The 17,194-nt window shown below is 42.3% G+C and overlaps 1 protein-coding gene across 1 annotated transcript; it reads right to left on the bottom strand.

Moving 5' to 3' along the window:
- Window positions 1-10,959: 10,959 nt before the first annotated feature.
- On the bottom strand, window positions 10,960-12,547 carry LOC125495242 (uncharacterized). The gene is made up of 2 exons (XM_057392407.1): window positions 11,717-12,547; window positions 10,960-11,626 (listed from the first exon to the last, which is right to left on the bottom strand). Exons 1-2 carry the CDS (start codon window positions 12,431-12,433, stop codon window positions 11,090-11,092), a joined length of 1,254 nt encoding a protein of 417 aa, XP_057248390.1. The 5' UTR covers window positions 12,434-12,547; the 3' UTR covers window positions 10,960-11,089.
- Between the last annotated feature and the right edge of the window lie 4,647 nt (window positions 12,548-17,194).

The raw sequence follows: 17,194 nt of genomic DNA, 5'->3' as shown, positions 1-17,194 counted from the left end.
AAAATGTCATATACCACCCTCACCTAATCTGCATCTACTTCCTCTCCTTCATTGAACTACTGCACGTTAGAAAATATAGGAACCTCCCTTTCATTAAGGTACTTAACTGCCTCATCAAGTAGGGATTGTTTAACCTCAACATTCTCTGGCACTTTCCCAATTCTCTGTAAATATACTTTTCCATGATGAAGATTCTTGTAATTGTTACCCCCTTTGTCTTTCAAAATCTCAGTCATCACAGATTGTAACTGTACCATGCAAACTTAATCTTTTGTGTGTCATAGAAGGCATAAGATCTTGAACTCTAGTTATAAGCTCATCTACATTTTGTGGAAATGATTGATTTTGAATTGATTGAAGAGCCCTAAATAAACATTAATCCAACAAGTTGAGATCAGGGGATTATGGTGGTTGATTTACCAGTTGTATTTTGAACCCATTCTGTGTTGCAGCTTCTTTGAATTTCATATCATCATCTGATATGTGTGGTCTTGCATTATCTTGCTGCAATTGAATGTTTCTTGGTAAATAGGCAGGCCAATTTTGCATAATGCTAGGTATGACATTGTCAATTAGCATTCTTCTGATAACTTCTTTTGTGACTGATTCAACCGACTTTGTTTCAATAGTCTATGCTTCTCTATTGCAACTTCTTTTCGTTGCTGCATTAAACTTTGTTGTCAACTGGGTTCGAACCTCGCCCTAAATATGAAATAATGTTGCTTTGCATTAAATGCAATTGCCACTGTGCCAACTTTGCATGTCATACATGATATTGCAAGAGAGTTCTTTTATCTCATAAAGGGGGTCAGGCCCACACCAGCCCTAACATTGATCCCCCATAATGCACGAGAAGTTTTCTGTGTTAAATCAATGTGACTTAGGAATTTTTAAATAACTCATCAAATATTGAGTATGAGTTCCTACATCATATTGACTCATGATAGGCGTGTCGCGCACCTAACAAAAATAAATAACCTAACTAATCCTCCTAACTATGTAGTAGGGTAAGTCAGAGTCGATACCACAGAGAGAAAGTTGTTCTATGATTAGCCCTTAAATAATGGTAAGACTAAAGGAGATTAATATCAAGAATAATGGTGGAATTAAACTATACTAATCAATATAAATAAAAGACTCTACAGTTAAGTATCCCCACTAGCACGAAGTAATACAAAATAATTTCTACCCCAAACTAATCAATTAAATGTTCACAAGGAAAAGTACACCCTATAAAGTACCATAAACCTCTCCCGAGTATCTATGGCTTCTCTAATATGCATTCAAGCCTACTCCCGTGGAATCATGCAAATTAAAGACATTAAACACGACACTTTAACTTCCTAACAATCCATTCTACCTACTCCTGTGGAGAACTTCATGTCCTTAATTGAAATACTCAAATCCGTCAAAATCCAACTCCCGTTGTGATCAAGACAATGGAATCATAACAAAACTAGTTATCCCTAATATAGTATTGGAATATGCACAATCAATTAAGCAAGAACAATTAACAATTAATATGAGAATTTAAAGAAACAATCATGAATTAAATCATACTAGGGTTATTCAACTTAACCATAGATAAAAGAAACTACTCTATCATGAAATAAATAATGAAATCTAAAACTATAAAAGAAAACATAATTAAAGAAATCAATGAAAGAAACTAATGAAACTCATGAATTAATGAAAAAAGAATAAAAACTAGGGTTTACATTAAAAATTAGAGAGAAAGAAGAAGAGAGAAAACTAAAACCTAAAACCTAAAAAAATAAAATAACGTGAGAGGGGGGAGGAGAGAGGGAGAGAATGAAAACCTATCTAAATAAATATTCAATAACCTAATATGAATTGGAAAGTAATTTACAAGATAAGAAAAGTCTTTAATAAATCATTAATAGGCGGATTAGTGATCCGCGCGTACACGTGGCAGATTCCAGCAGAAACAGTGCAATCTTCCGAAAGGCATAACTCCTTGACTAGAAGTCTCCTCGGGGCGTGCCACCTATCGTTAGAAAGATATTCAAGTCTAGTTTCCAAATATGCTGGAATTACTCGATTTTAAGAAGCACATAAAAAGTTATGATCAGAAGAGTAGACATGACTCCTTTTTCACATTTCTTCCAATGATTTTCCGCTTCGTTTTAGCTCAAATTCGTACTATAAAATATCTATGACGATCCTTATGCATTGTAGGATCCTTCCAAGTGCTCCTAATCCTCAAGCTTAGCTAATCATAATCCAAATACGTCTTCAATGCCTGAAATTCATCAAAAACAAGAAAACATACCGAATAGAAATAGAAAAACATAACTTAAGAATATAATGCAATAATGAAACTAAATGCTCTAAAATGCAACTAAATGCATCTAAAAACTATATATAAAATTGACTTATCAACTCAAAATTTAACCTATTAAAAGATGTCATCTAATAATTTGAAAGCAACAATAAATTATCCAACAGGATAAATGATTTAAAAGTGTTATCCATATATATATAGAAAGAAGAATCCATATCACCATCTTCATATGAATCAATTATACCACAACTATTATGGACTAGATACAAATCAACCAAATTAAACCATCTTCATATGAATCTTGTAAAACAGAATGATCAAAAATCTAAAACTGATATGATGCATACAATAATGATACAACTACGAATGACATACGTGCATTATTATCCTATACTTCACTAGAGAAGCATTTTCATCTATACACCATCTACTAAATCTTCCCACTACCAAAATGAGAAAAAGATAAAATTTGCAAGTTATGCATTAGACTGTACTACCTCAAATATTAGAACACAATTCAATGCCATTCTGACATTCTCACACGCATGATGATACCAATGTAAGGCAGTGAATTTACCGTCATCATTACGTCGTCCAATGAAAGCAACACCTCCTGGCCAACAATTGGCAGGAGTCCTGACTCTTGCCTCAAGTCCGTTGGCGTTGGCGTTGGCGGCGTTGGTTACTCTGGCGTTGGCGTTGGCGTTGGCGTTGGTGTTGGCGTTGGCGTTGACGTTGGATAACGCTGATCAAGAAATCCAGAAAATTGTTTGAAAGAACTTAAAATAACGAACAACAAACAATTTTCTGGATTTCTTGATCAGCGTTACCCATGGCTTCTTGCAAGTAAGTGTGGACGTTGAAGTAGTTTTCATACCTCTTCCAGAAGAGAATAATGTCAGCTATGGTGGATTCCCTAATTACCTTTTGTAATAATTCCTCCAAATTAAGTGCTTTCATTGTGGAAATTTTCAAGTGTTTCTGAAGGATTGAAAGGGATGATTGTATTGCATTAAAGTAGTCACGTATATATAATACAAGCTATGAGAAACTAAGTACTGTAAAGTAGGAGTAAGTTACAACAAGAAGATTACATAGGAAAAGATATGTACAACTAATTAAGAGAGAATATCTCATATCTTATATAACAAACTAAGAGGATAAGATAGAGTTAGACCAAGTCTAACTTCTATCCGTAACATGCCCCGCAAGACGGACGGTCGAGATGAAAGTCCGATCTTGGATAGTAAGACATCAAGCCGAGGCCGAGAAAGAGGCTTGGATAGAGTTTCATGTTTTCAGACTGAAGAACAACCCTCATTTTCTCGCTTTCTTGAAATGTAGTATTTTTGTAGTAGTAGTATAGTAGCTTTTAATTTCACACGCAAGATGTTGTTATAATGATATTATTAAGAAATAAGAATTAAGATGACTACTAGAGAGAGTGCAAGGAAATTTCACACGCAAGAGGTTGTTATAATGATAGTATAGTTCTGTTTTAGTTTTCTTATTTTTTTTCTCTCTAGCTTTCTTGTAAATCCTAGTTTTTTATTCATCATTAATTAATGAGTTTATTATTTTCATTCTCTTTTTTTTATTTAGTTATTTGATTATGCTTTCCATTGTAGATTTAGGTTTTATTATTTATTTCATGATCGAGTAGTTTTTATTTTTAGGGTTTTATTATTTATTCCATTGTTGATTTGAGAGTGATTGGACCGACCGTAGGTTTAACACATGCTCTAGATATTTGATTAATTGAACTATTAATAATTTTTTGATATATTTTGATTATGAACATGGTGGATTATTGTCCTAGATCTTTTTAGTTAAATTTTCATATTTTATTAGTGTATGGGTATAACCCAAGTTCATTAGCGGCCTTCTTACTAGTGACCGCGAATATACTTATAGACGCGAATATGATAAAACCATTAAAAGGATCGTTCGAGCCAGTTCATCACCTGGGACCGGCAGTGTTGGCGGACGCCTAACAAGACAAAATAGAGGGAATCTTCCCACCTGCCAAATGCGTCATAGCCCTACACGTGTCAAAGGATCATACGTCTTGTCAGAGGAATAGTACTTCTATAAATACCCCAATGGTACTATTCTGCAGGTACATTCTCTTACACACTGAAAATAGCTTATCTCTCTCTCTTATTTCTCTCTCTACATCCTATTGGTCCAAATATCTGACTTGAGCGTCGGAGGGGGTTTCCTCAAAACCACCCCGAGGGTAGTTTACGTTTGCATCCTGTGCAGCTTTCCAGCAAGGACGTGAGCTCTCAAGACTTGGCGGACTCTTGCGAGGACGCTAACCGTTTCGAACCGAAACAATTTGGCGCTAGAAGGAAGGGGCCTCCCAACCTTAGCGAAGAAGCACTCATGGGTGACGTAAACAACACAAATCAAGGATCCAAGGATAAGGATGTCGGCCAGACCTCGTCGCAGCCAGTCATCACTGGGGCGATAGGAAACCCACAATTCAACTACCAATCTCCCGAGGGACAGACACCAAATAGTAATGTACCTCTCAATTTAGCTCAGCTCAGTCAATTCTCACCTGAACAGCTGCAAACTGTGGTTTCTTTCATTCAAATGTTGACTGCCAACCCCCAACAAAGCACACCCAATCAACCTGCTGGCGGTGCACGTAAGCGACCACTGGTCACGGCCGGTAGGAACGCAGACGGCACCCCCCTCCGGAAAATGCGATCTTTGAACCCTAGCGGGCGAGAGATGGAAAAAAGGATTGATCAGTCAGACTATGAAGAAGACATTCTGGAGACAGAAGAATTGTATTATTCAGAGGAAGAGGCCCAGGGTGGCTCCCGTCGTGAGTACAGTGCCTCAGGCGCTAGTAACTATTCGATGGGGGGTCACCTACTCATTAAGCCTAAGCTCTCCCCCTTCACTATGGATATTTTGAACCATCCAATGACGAGAATCAAGATGCCAACCTCCAAGTATGATGGCACTTCGGATCCAGATGACCACGTGGCTGCTTACGAAGGTCACATGTTCCTTTACACTGATGTAGACGCCATATGGTGCAAGGTCTTCCCGTCCACATTGACAGGCATAGCCCAGACTTGGTTCAAAAGTTTAAAGCCAGGTAGCATCTCTAGTTTCTCCCAGTTGTCGTCCACATTCAGTACTCATTTCGTCAGTAATAGGCGCCGCGAGCGTACTACGGGAGAGTTATTGTCTGTCAAGCAGGGGGCAAATGAAAGTTTAAGGGACTATATCGGTCGCTTTAATGTTGAAGCCGTTTCAATTCCACGCTTACAGCAAGATGTAGCGGTGCTAGCCTTGATGACTGGCCTCAAGGAAGGGTCACCATTTCGAAATTATCTGGGTCGTAAATCTTACACCACTCTGGGTCCCGTCCTGGGTAAAGCAAATGATTATATCAGAGGGGAAGAGTTTGACAAAGCTGTGGGTAACCGTGAATCTGAGAAGAAAGAGGATAAGCAAAAGAAAGATAAGGGCCGTGAATCTGATCGCGCCCGAGATGATAGACGACAAGAGTCGCATATGGTAAAAAGAGGAGATGAACGAGAAAGGGATGGCGAAAGGTATGACCGCGATCGTAGGGATCGTGAGAGGAATGTTCGGGAAGGAGGTGGGCGTGGAGATAGATTTGACGCGTACACCCAGCTGACTACCTCAAGAAGTCAGATCTTTTTGAAGAACAAGGATAGCGACAAATGGCAACGTCCTAAACCTATGTTCCACAAAAATCGTGATAAAAGCAAATGGTGTGATTTCCATGGGGATCACGGCCATGTCACGGAAGATTGTCGTCACTTGAAAGACAATCTAGAAGATTTGTTGAGAAGGGGCTATTTTAGCCAATATAAAGCACAAACGAAAGAGGGAGATCTGGTGAAACCAGTCAGCAAAAACGTTCAATCAAGGATAAGTGAAATTCACGTCATCAGTGGCGGACCTATTCATGGAGGTAGTGTGAATGGAGCCAAAGCCAGCCTGAAGGAATTCAGGCACCAAGTCAATTTCAATGAGAGCATGAAGTGGAGGCATCCGCCAGCCATGCCGGCAATGACTTTCACGCTGAAAGACGCAGAGCATGTGGTCTTCCCTCATGATGACCCATTGGTGGTCACTTTAAGAATTTCGAATTGTTTGGTCCACAGGATCCTGGTAGACGGTGGAAGTTCAGCTAACATCCTGTATCTCTCAACGTTCGAAAAATTGATGATAGGACGAGAATACTTGAAGCCAGTCCGATATCCTGTGATTGGATTCACCGGGGCGTCTGTAACTCCAGAGGGTTTGGTGAGCCTCCCGGTCCGGATAGGAGACGGCAGTGAAGTCCGAGATATCATGACTGAATTTCTGGTGGTAGACGTCCCTGGGGCCTACAACGCCATAGTAGGACGCCCTCTGATACATGACGTCCAAGGTGTCGTTTCCACTTATCATCTGACAATGCTGTATGTCACTAATGAAGGGATGACAGCTAAGCTAAGGGGAAATCAGGAAGCAGCAAAATCATGCTACTTGACAACCTTGAAACAGCCGGCTAGAAGGATGCTAGTGGAAGAAGCAAATCCACCCGGGAGAAAGCAAAGAAGGGCTCAAAGAAGGGCCGCGATGAATGAACAAGGAGAGAAAGGGTCAGAAAAAGATGAGGAGATGATGGAAATATCAATGGAGGAGTTAGAGGCCAGGCCAGAGGATACGCCAAGGCCGAAGCCTGATGGGGAAACTCAACAAGAAATGCTAGCAGAAGATCCGACGAGGACGGTGGCTGTAGGGACGGATATAGATCCGGAGGTGAGGGTCAATTTGGTAGCACTTTTAAGGGAGAATGCAGACGTCTTCGCGTTCTCCGCTGATGAAATGCCAGGGATAGATCCCTCTGTAATTGTCCACCGCTTAAATGTGGATGGTGCCATCCGCCCAATCAAGCAGAAGAAAAGAAATTTTTCGGCAGACAAGAATAAAGCCATAAAAGAGGAAGTAGATAAATTGTTAGCGGCAGGATTTATCGAGCCATGTGACTACCCAGAATGGTTGGCTAACGTCGTTATGGTAAAGAAAGCGAACGGCCAGTGGAGAATGTGTGTGGACTTCACGGATCTCAATAGGGCCTGCCCAAAAGACAGCTATCCTTTGCCTAGGATAGACCAGCTAGTAGATTCTACTAGTGGCCATGCTCTGCTCAGCTTTATGGATGCATTCTCAGGATATCATCAAATCAGTTTACTTGAAGCAGATAGAAAGAAGACGGCATTTATAACAGATTGTGGAGTTTACAACTACAAGGCGATGCCTTTTGGGCTTCGTAATGCCGGAGCCACTTACCAGAAGTTGGTCGATAAGGTATTTGCGGATCAGAGAGGCAGAAACATAGAAGCTTATGTTGACGACTCCATTGTCAAAAGCAAATCTGACCGCGAGCACCTGGAGGATTTGGCTGAAACATTTAGAACGCTGAGAAGGTACCAGATGAAGCTTAATCCTAAAAAATGTGTGTTCGGGGTAAAGGCTGGGAAGTTTCTTGGATTCCTTGTCAGCAAAAGAGGAATAGATGCCAATCCGGAAAAGATTCAGGCAATCATGACCTTGCCAGAACCTAAGGGGGTGAAAGACATCCAGAGGTTAACAGGGAGGATGGCATCACTTACTCGATTTATTTCCAAGTTAGCCGACAAGGCCTTGCCTTTCTTCGCTTTGTTAAGGGGAAACAGAAAGTTCGAATGGGGAGAAGACCAGAGCAAAGCTTTCGCGGCTGTGAAAGAGCACTTGAAAAAATTACCTACAATCACAAGACCAGAAACAGGGGACGTACTGCAGTTGTATGTTTCAGCGTCACCAAAGACGGTCGCGGCCGTACTATTGGTGGAAAAGGAGAAACGACAGTGCCCCATATACTTTATAAGCCATATCCTTAACGGCCCAGAAAGCCGTTACCAGTTGGTAGAAAAGATGGCCTTGGCGGTCATCATAGCAGCCAGGAAACTCAGGCCATACTTCGATTGCCATCCCATCCAGGTGCTCACAAATCAACCACTGGAAAAAGCTTTTCAGAAAATGGATAGCTCGGGTCGTCTGCTGAAATGGGCCGTAGAGCTATCCGAGTATGATATTCAGTACAAGCCCAGAACCGCCATCAAAGCTCAGGCCTTGGCGGATTTCATGGTGGAGGCCTCGTATGAAGAAGAAGAAATAGAGCAGAAAGAAAGTTGGCTGTTGGAGGTGGATGGATCCGCTGCTGATAGCGGCTCAGGAGCCGGTATAGTAATGACAAGTCCGGAAGGTAACACTTTTCAATACGCTATCAGATTCGGTTTCCCAGCATCAAACAATGAAGCAGAATATGAAGCAGCCATAGCTGGTCTGAGAATGTGCTTGGCGGCTGGCGCCCAGCAAGTACTACTAAAGACTGATTCCCAATTGGTTAGCGGCCAGCTAAAAGGGGATTTTGAAGTTAGAGGGGTAAACATGGCGAAGTATGTGCAGAAGGCAAAGGAATTAATAGCTCAGCTCCGGCATTTCGAAGTGCAGGCCATACCACGAGCCGAGAATGCAAAAGCAGATGCTCTTTCTAAGCTAGCCAACTCCAATTCATTCAACGTTGAAAGGACAGTCACCATCGACATGCAAAAAGACAAAAGCATTTTAGAAGAGATTGTGACCGTCAACATGGTAAACCAGCAGGGGGAATGGTTCAGTGAGCTGGTGGCATATAAACTGACAGGGGTACTCCCAAGCAATCCTTTCGCCGCGAAGAAATTAAGACGACAGGCAAACTGGTACATCATATACAGGGATGAGCTGTACAGAAAGTCATTTAGCCTGCCTCTACTGAAATGCGCAACGGCGTGGGAAGCGAAGAGGATACTGGAGGAAATACATGAGGGCATTTGCGGTAATCACATCGGAGGAAAAGCTTTAGCGTTAAAGGCGCTAAGGGCAGGTTTCTACTGGCCAACCATGCTCGCGGATGCTCAAAGCTATGTCAAAAAATGTGATAAGTGTCAAAGATTTGCTCCCGTCATCAACAGACCAGCCAATGATCTGCAGCCCATATTTTGCCCCATCCCATTTGCGCAGTGGGGAATGGATATCCTGGGGCCGTTTACAAAAGCGGCCGGGGGAAGGAAGTTCTTGATAGTGGGCATAGATTATTTCACAAAGTGGATAGAAGCAGAACCGACAGTCCAAATTAAAGCCCACCAAGTCAAGAGATTCATTTGGCAGAATATAATGACAAGGTTTGGGATTCCCATGGCTATTGTTTTTGACCATGGCGTCCAGTTCGACTGTCGTCCAATTCAAGCTTTTCTGACAGAGTACAGGGTAAAATTCGCATACTCAGCTGTGTGCCACCCACAAAGCAATGGCCAGGCGGAGGCCGCGAATAAACAAATCCTAAACGCCCTAAAGAAGAAGCTGGATGAATTTAAGGGAAAATGGGCAGATATGGTTCCTGCCGTCCTATGGTCGAACAGAACAACAGAAAAAGAAGCGACGGGCGAAAATCCTTTCAAACTGGCTTTCGGGGCAGAAGCAGTGTTGCCGGTCGAAGTGGGTCTGCCCTCATACCGGGTGAAACATCAGGATCTAGACGCGAATGAGCAGGCTCTCAAGGAAAGTCTAGATTTCTTACCCGAGGTAAGGCTCATGGCGGAATTAAGAGCAGCTGCTTATAAGAACAGAATTAGCAAGGCCTACAACAAGAGAGTCTGGGAAAGACAGCTGGAGGTCAATGATCTCGTCCTCAGGAGAACAGCCGCCACTGGTAAAGCGCATGCTGAGGGGAAGCTAACTGCAAACTGGGAAGGACCGTACATAATCGCTAAGAAGATAGGCCCCGGTTCCTTTATCCTCAAAGACATGGACGGTAAAGAACTCAAGAATTGCTGGAATGCGGATGTTCTGAAAAAATATTATGTGTAGGCAATAATTGTAATTGGCCAAGAGCCCTTGATTGAATTACACAGATAATAAAACCTGCACTAGCGTCCTGATGAATTCTATTGTTTGTTATTGTATCGTATCTTTGTCGAAAAAAGTAAGTGCATTAACGGTCATATGACAGACCTAGCACACAAACTAAAGCCATATAACAGGCTAAGTGCATTAACGGTCATATGACAGACCTAGCACATAAACTAAAGCCATATAACAGGCTAAGTGCATTAACGGTCATATGACAGACCTAGCACATAAACTAAAGCCATATAACAGGCTAAGTGCATTAATGGTCATATGACAGACCTAGCACATAAACAAAAGCCATATAACAGGCTAAGTGCATTAACGGTCATATGACAGACCTAGCACATAAACTAAAGCCATATAACAGGCTAAGTGCATTAACGGTCATATGACAGACCTAGCACACAAACTAAAGCCATATGACAGGCTAAGTACATTAACGGTCATATGACAGACCTGGCACACAACCTAAAGCCATATAACAGGCTAAAAATATATTGACGGTCACATCAGCATACGGACGATAAGCAAAAGCAAACAATCAGACTTTAGAAGTACTTTTCATAGATTAAAAGCTACTGGCTTGGCGGCCAACTACAAAAAAAATTATGGCGGCCAATATGAAAAAAGGCTTTTAGTCATAGCAAAAAGTACTTAGAAAAATAAAACAAAGTAATAGTTCAAGACGCCACCAAAGGGCGAGTTACAACACCAATAGTTCAAAAAAGATATTACAAACTCGGATGCAAAAAACGAAAACTAAAGACTGTTTGAAGAACAGGAAGAGCTGGTAGATGGCCGCCAAAAGCTTCAAGGGGCATGAGGTCCTGGCGTCGTGGGCTCCCGAGGATCCACATCTGCTATGGCGTCCTCATCCGCAAAGTTAGGATCCCCCTCAAAAGGTGACAGATGTTGGCCCGCCGCATGAGCATCTTCAATAACGTTCCAGTCAAAGCCTGGAACGGTTTTGCAGACACATCTCATAGCAGCGGCCCAGCCACCGTCATATCTCTTATGCAGCTCCGCCACATACTCATCGGACGCTTTGAACTCAGCAACAGCGTTGGCGGCCCCCCGAGCCTCAGCGGCGGAGGCGTCCAGAACAGCTATCTCTTTCTCATTATTAGCGACCTCCACCGCCTTAGTCAGAGCTTTAACATTCTCTTCAGTCTCTTCCAGGAGTGACGCCCTGTCCCTCAAGGTCGCCACTTCATCCTCTAGAGGCGCCACCTTCTTCTCGGCCTCCTGAAGTAACTCCTGGCAAGTCTCCAGCGAGGTTTTGTAGGAGTCCGCCAGCCTCTGGTACTCCAAGTACTGCTCTATCAGCTCGATAGCAGCATTGTTGGCCTATGAAAGAAAGTAAGGGACGTTAGCAAAAAAAAAAAAAAAAAAAAAAAAAAAAGAGAAAGAAAAGAAAGAGAAGAGTTAAAACCATACCACTAACTGGTCATGAGCCAGCCTAGCAGCAGGAGTCTTCAGAGAGCCTGAAGGGCGATCCAAGGGCAGCTGCATACCCTTGAGAATACGGTAGGCAAGAATGCCACCGTTCTCAGGGATGTCAGAGTACAAGGATTCATCCTCCCTGACGTCCCAATTTGGCTGATAGATCTTGCCAGGGGTCACAGCCTGAGGAGCGAAAGCGGCCGCCACCGTGTCGCTTAACGGCACCTCCTTTTTCTCAATCCATTCCCGGAACCTATAAAAGATCCCAGGAGAAAGGTTGGAGAGGAAGCTAGGAGTGGCAATCAGCTCTCTCAACTTCTCCTTAATAGAAGAAGTGTTTTGAGATACCAGAGAACCACCCACAGCTGTGCCGGCACCAGGAGCAGTGGCGCCCTCATCTCGTACTTCCTCAGCAGAAGGATCCAAGTCCTCAACAAGGACTTCATTGACAGATGGGCCCTCTACTGCCTGCCTCTTGTTGGCGGTAGAGTCCTCAGCAGCTTGTTCCCGAGAGCGCCTCATATTCAAAGTGCCGCCCCTGGTGACGGTCCTGGTGGTGGAAGACCTCAAGGGGACGGTAGGTGAGTTGGCAGCAGAAGTGGCTGCAACCACAGGGACGCGAGTGCTGGTGGACGCGCCACGACCCCTTCTCGGAGCGGTTTGGGGGCCATGACGGTTCCCTCCCCGGCGACCATTTGTAGCACTGTGCATTGTCAGATAGTCGGAAGGAGGAGGAGCAGGTAAATGTGTTAGTGGTTTATAGTCGTCGTCGACGCCAAGAATGTCAAGATCAAGGCAGCCAAGACCTGCGAAAAAAAAAAAAAAAAAAAAAAAAAAAAAAGGAAAAAGACATCATCAGGACGATTGAATATATATATGTGCATGTATAAAAAGAACATAATAATCTTATACATATGTTGCCGCCATCAAACGGACCAATCCGACAACATTACTTACCATTCTCATGGGCAGGAGACAATAAGAGAGCCGACAAGGGCTTGTCCCCTAAGATGTACTTCGTATGGGGAAGCCAGGTTGAAGGCTCTTTAGACTTAACAACTCTCCCATCCTCATAAGTGATATCGTAATCGACCGAATCAAAGTAATCATAAGCCGCTAACTCTTCCCCAGTTAGCGGCTTCAGAGTCAAGTGCTCCATATGTGGAGCAGGTTCTGTAAAATGGCGGCGTACGGGGTAGTCGTCCGGCACCCGTACCCAGAAGAAGGCATCCTGCCAGCCTTTCAGGCTGGTCATCTTGGGCTGAACCGTCATCTTCTTATCAGCCGTCATAAGGGACCACCATCCAGCCAGACGGGAGGACCCGTTCTTCTTCAACCAATGAAGATGGCGGAACAAATTGAGGGTAGGGGGAAAGTCCAGAAAGCGTATCACCCATATATACGCAATAATGTTGCGGACGGCCAGAGGAGTCAGTTGGGCCAAGCAAACGTTGACGGCATTCAAAATCTCCACCAAAAAGGAATCCAGAGGGAAACAGAGACCAAACTCGAAGTGATGTGTGTAAACGGCCACATGACCGGGAGGACAGTCCGTTATAATAGATCCTTCTGACGGTACGATCAATCGGTAAGGGGCCGGCATGTGGTATAAATCCCGGGCCACCCGAGGATAATGCAACTCCAAAGCCTCTCGACGCCAGGACTCATCTATCACTACAGAAAGAGGACCATTACAGGCGTCCTCAGGAAGCCAGACAGCATTGGTTCCAGGACCCACCTCATCACCCCCCTCTCGGCCCGACCGAGAGCTCTCTTCAACCATCGGGGCTTTGGAAGCCGCCACTCCAGTGCGACGCTGGTAAACAACCTCAGTATTATCCTCTTGGGCCATAGCAGGTGAAGCACTGTCGTCACCTAAATCAACAATAGGGGGGTTAGGAGTTATGCACTCCTGCAAACGGTCGTAACAGTCGGACGAAACTCTAACCCCGCATCCGCCAAGCTATCTAACCAAGCATGTTCCCTAAGAGGAAGGACATCAAGACCAGGGACGGCATCTGTTGGCGGATGCCTACGGGTGCGCCTAGCTAAAATCTGGTGCCTAAGTTCCCTAAGCGTCTGCTTATCACCACTCTGGCGAGCATTCAGATATTTCAAAGTCAGATTTTGCTCCTCCGGAGTAGCAGGGTCGTTAAGGAACTTAGACCTCAACTCTTTTTCTCTATCAACAGTAGGGGGTATGTCCGCCAACAACCTAGTTCTTCCCACAGGGCAGGGTCAGACTCATAGGCTTGGTCAATAGAGGGGGAAGAAGGGTCACTTTCAATCATAAAAACCTCATTGAAGGCATTTTGGCTATCAGATTGGTCCGACATGGCAAACACAAGAAAAAGAAACGGAAATGAGGGAAAAAAGTATGTAATTACCTGGAAGTGTAAAATCGCCGAAAAAAGAGAAGAGACAGGGAGCGAAACTTGCCGAAAAGACAGATAAAACTCCAAAACACCAAAAGCTGAGACCTTGGACCGGAAAACCACCGAAAAATCACGAAAACCAGAGCAAGGTAAAACCCGGAAAATACAAGTCAAGAAAAAGTGAAATCCTGAGTGTCACCGGAACCGGAAGAAGGAAACCAAGAAAGTGACGAGCTTTTGGGTGGCAATGGAGCACTAAAAAGCAAGCTTTAGAACAATGTAAGCTTTGGCTATGGAGGTTTTTGCCAGAGAGTAAAAGTAAGGAAGGAGGAAGCTCTTTGAAAAATGAGATAAAAAGTCAGAAACAAAAACCGCCTTTTGTTTTTATACCAGGATGAGCGGTTAAGATCGAGTAAACTCTTCAACTTCCTCTCAGATACGTGCCAAGTGTCAAGCCTGCATTAAAACCTAATAAAGCATTTGGGCGGGATTTTCGGAAAAGGTAATCATTAACTTTTCGAAATCCTTCAACTCCCTACGACGACACGTGGCACTCCACAAACCTACCCCACTAAGAAAGGACAAAAGATCACGATAAAACTAAAAAGAAATATAAAAATACCGTCACAAAAATGTCCGCGTCCATCCGACAACATCTTCAGTGGTCGCGACCACAAAAGATGCTGGGGGGCTAGTTGTATGGGTATAACCCAAGTTCATTAGCGGCCTTCTTACTAGTGACCGCGAATATACTTATAGACGCGAATATGATAAAACCATTAAAAGGATCGTTCGAGCCAGTTCATCACCTGGGACCGGCAGTGTTGGCGGACGCCTAACAAGACAAAATAGAGGGAATCTTCCCACCTGCCAAATGCGTCATAGCCCTACACGTGTCAAAGGATCATACGTCTTGTCAGAGGAATAGTACTTCTATAAATACCCCAATGGTACTATTCTGCAGGTACATTCTCTTACACACTGAAAATAGCTTATCTCTCTCTCTCTTATTTCTCTCTCTACATCCTATTGGTCCAAATATCTGACTTGAGCGTCGAAGGGGGTTTCCTCAAAACCACCCCGAGGGTAGTTTACGTTTGCATCCTGTGCAGCTTTCCAGCAAGGACGTGAGCTCTCAAGACTTGGCGGACTCTTGCGAGGACGCTAACCGTTTCGAACCGAAACAATTAGTTTAAAACCTTAATTCTCATAATCATGATTTTGTTTAGTTATTCTACATTTTAGAAGGTAGATTCCTACAAACCTTCTAACAATGTAGTAAGATAAGTAGGGTTATTTTAATCTAGATCTTAAAGTTGTACACCGACAAATGTACAAAGAGAAGAAAAGAACGGAGGGACATATTTATAAAAAAAAATAAACATCTATATAACTAAAGATATTAATGATTAAAATTTTGTCTCAACAAGTGTATAAACTCAAATGTTACGATTAATAAAACGGAGGAAGTATATAAGAAACTAATTACCTAGAATTGTTTTCATGATAAAACTACAAATAGATGATTTATGTTTGATACTACAAATAAACGGTCCTCACTTAATCTGCACATCAGATCCTCTGTCAGCAGCCAGTGTGAGAATAAACATCACTTGAATCTCATTTTCTCCAAATTCGTCTTGTAGGATTTGAAGAAGAGGCTGGATGAGATTCCCATCAATAAACATCTGTTTAAAGATTACATGCACACCCTTAAACTTGTAAGTATATCTTCACTTCAAAGTTCAAAAAGAGCTCCTTAGTTTAGAGATGGACATGAATTGAAATGTAGAGTTTTTACTGCCCGTTTGGTAGTCGTTAATAAATTGTGATAATGAGAATGCATTTTAAGTGTAATTTTATTAGGGAACCAACCTTAAAATCTCCATGGGGAGGATCTTTTCTCTATTGGCAAGCAATCTCACCTCTAAACTTGTGTTTTTGTCTCCAAGGGGAAGCAGTTTTCATTACCACTCATTACCACTTACAAGGTGGTATTGGATGGGAATGAAAATTCAAGAAGGAAAGTGGACACTTTAGGATAAATTAGCATTACCATGGGAATGGACAATGATATTTTTCAGAAATTTACACACAAATTCACTCCCATTACCACCATTTATAACCAACTACCAAACAAGCCGTTAGAGTTCTTTCCTGGCTTTGTTTGCCAGGTTGTGGGCTCTTTGAACTACTTCCCTTTTGACTTTCATACACGTGAAGAATTGAAATGTAGTAGGCTAGTAGCTATGTTCTTGATTTCTTTGATCATATGGTATATGTCCTTGTTGCATTGATGGTGGTTACGGAGAGCACTAACTATCTCTGCACAATTAGTTTTTATTTGAATGTCTGCGCATCTCCACTGAAGATCTTTGGTTGCTTGGAGTACTGCTCTAGCTTCTGCTTGTAGGGGGACACAACAAAGATTCTTTCTGACTTGAAGTCTGGGGAATTCTCTTGTTGTGTTGTCCATAACACTTTTAAATCATTTATCCGGTTGGAAAATTTATTGTTGCTTTCAAATTATTAGATAACATCTGTTAATTTGAGTGAATATGATGTAGGAACTCATACTCAGTATTTAATGAACTGTTTAAAAGTTCCTACATCACATTGATTTATAATATTTGAAATTTTGAATAATAATCGCTTTTAGAAAATATGCATTCATAACATTTAAATATAAGTATATTTATTGAACATATATAAAACTTCTCGTGCATTATGCACGGATTTAAAAACTAGTTATATCTTATATATACTTCCTCCGTTCTGTTTTAAATGAAACGTTTGCTTTTTGACGCACCCCAATGCGCTTCTTTAATCGTTAATATCTTTAGTTGTGCACAAGTAAGAAATATATATACTTCCTCCGTTTGTTTTTAGATGTTACACTTTCTATTTTAGGAAGTTTTAAATTAGATGTTACACTTTTATTTTGGGTAATAATTGTTGTAGCCTAAAAAATCAACGGCTATTGCGCTGACACGTGGCCTCATCAGGGCCCTACATGTGGCATACATGCAGGGGAGTAAAGTACAAAGGGTCTGAAAGTGGCAGGCCTAAAAGTACGTTTCTCTGAAGAAAGTGTACT

Source organism: Beta vulgaris, chromosome 2 (assembly GCF_026745355.1).
Source record: "Beta vulgaris subsp. vulgaris cultivar EL10 chromosome 2, EL10.2, whole genome shotgun sequence".
NCBI classification, from domain to species: domain Eukaryota; kingdom Viridiplantae; phylum Streptophyta; class Magnoliopsida; order Caryophyllales; family Amaranthaceae; genus Beta; species Beta vulgaris.
This window is presented reverse-complemented; position numbering and strand designations above follow the sequence as displayed.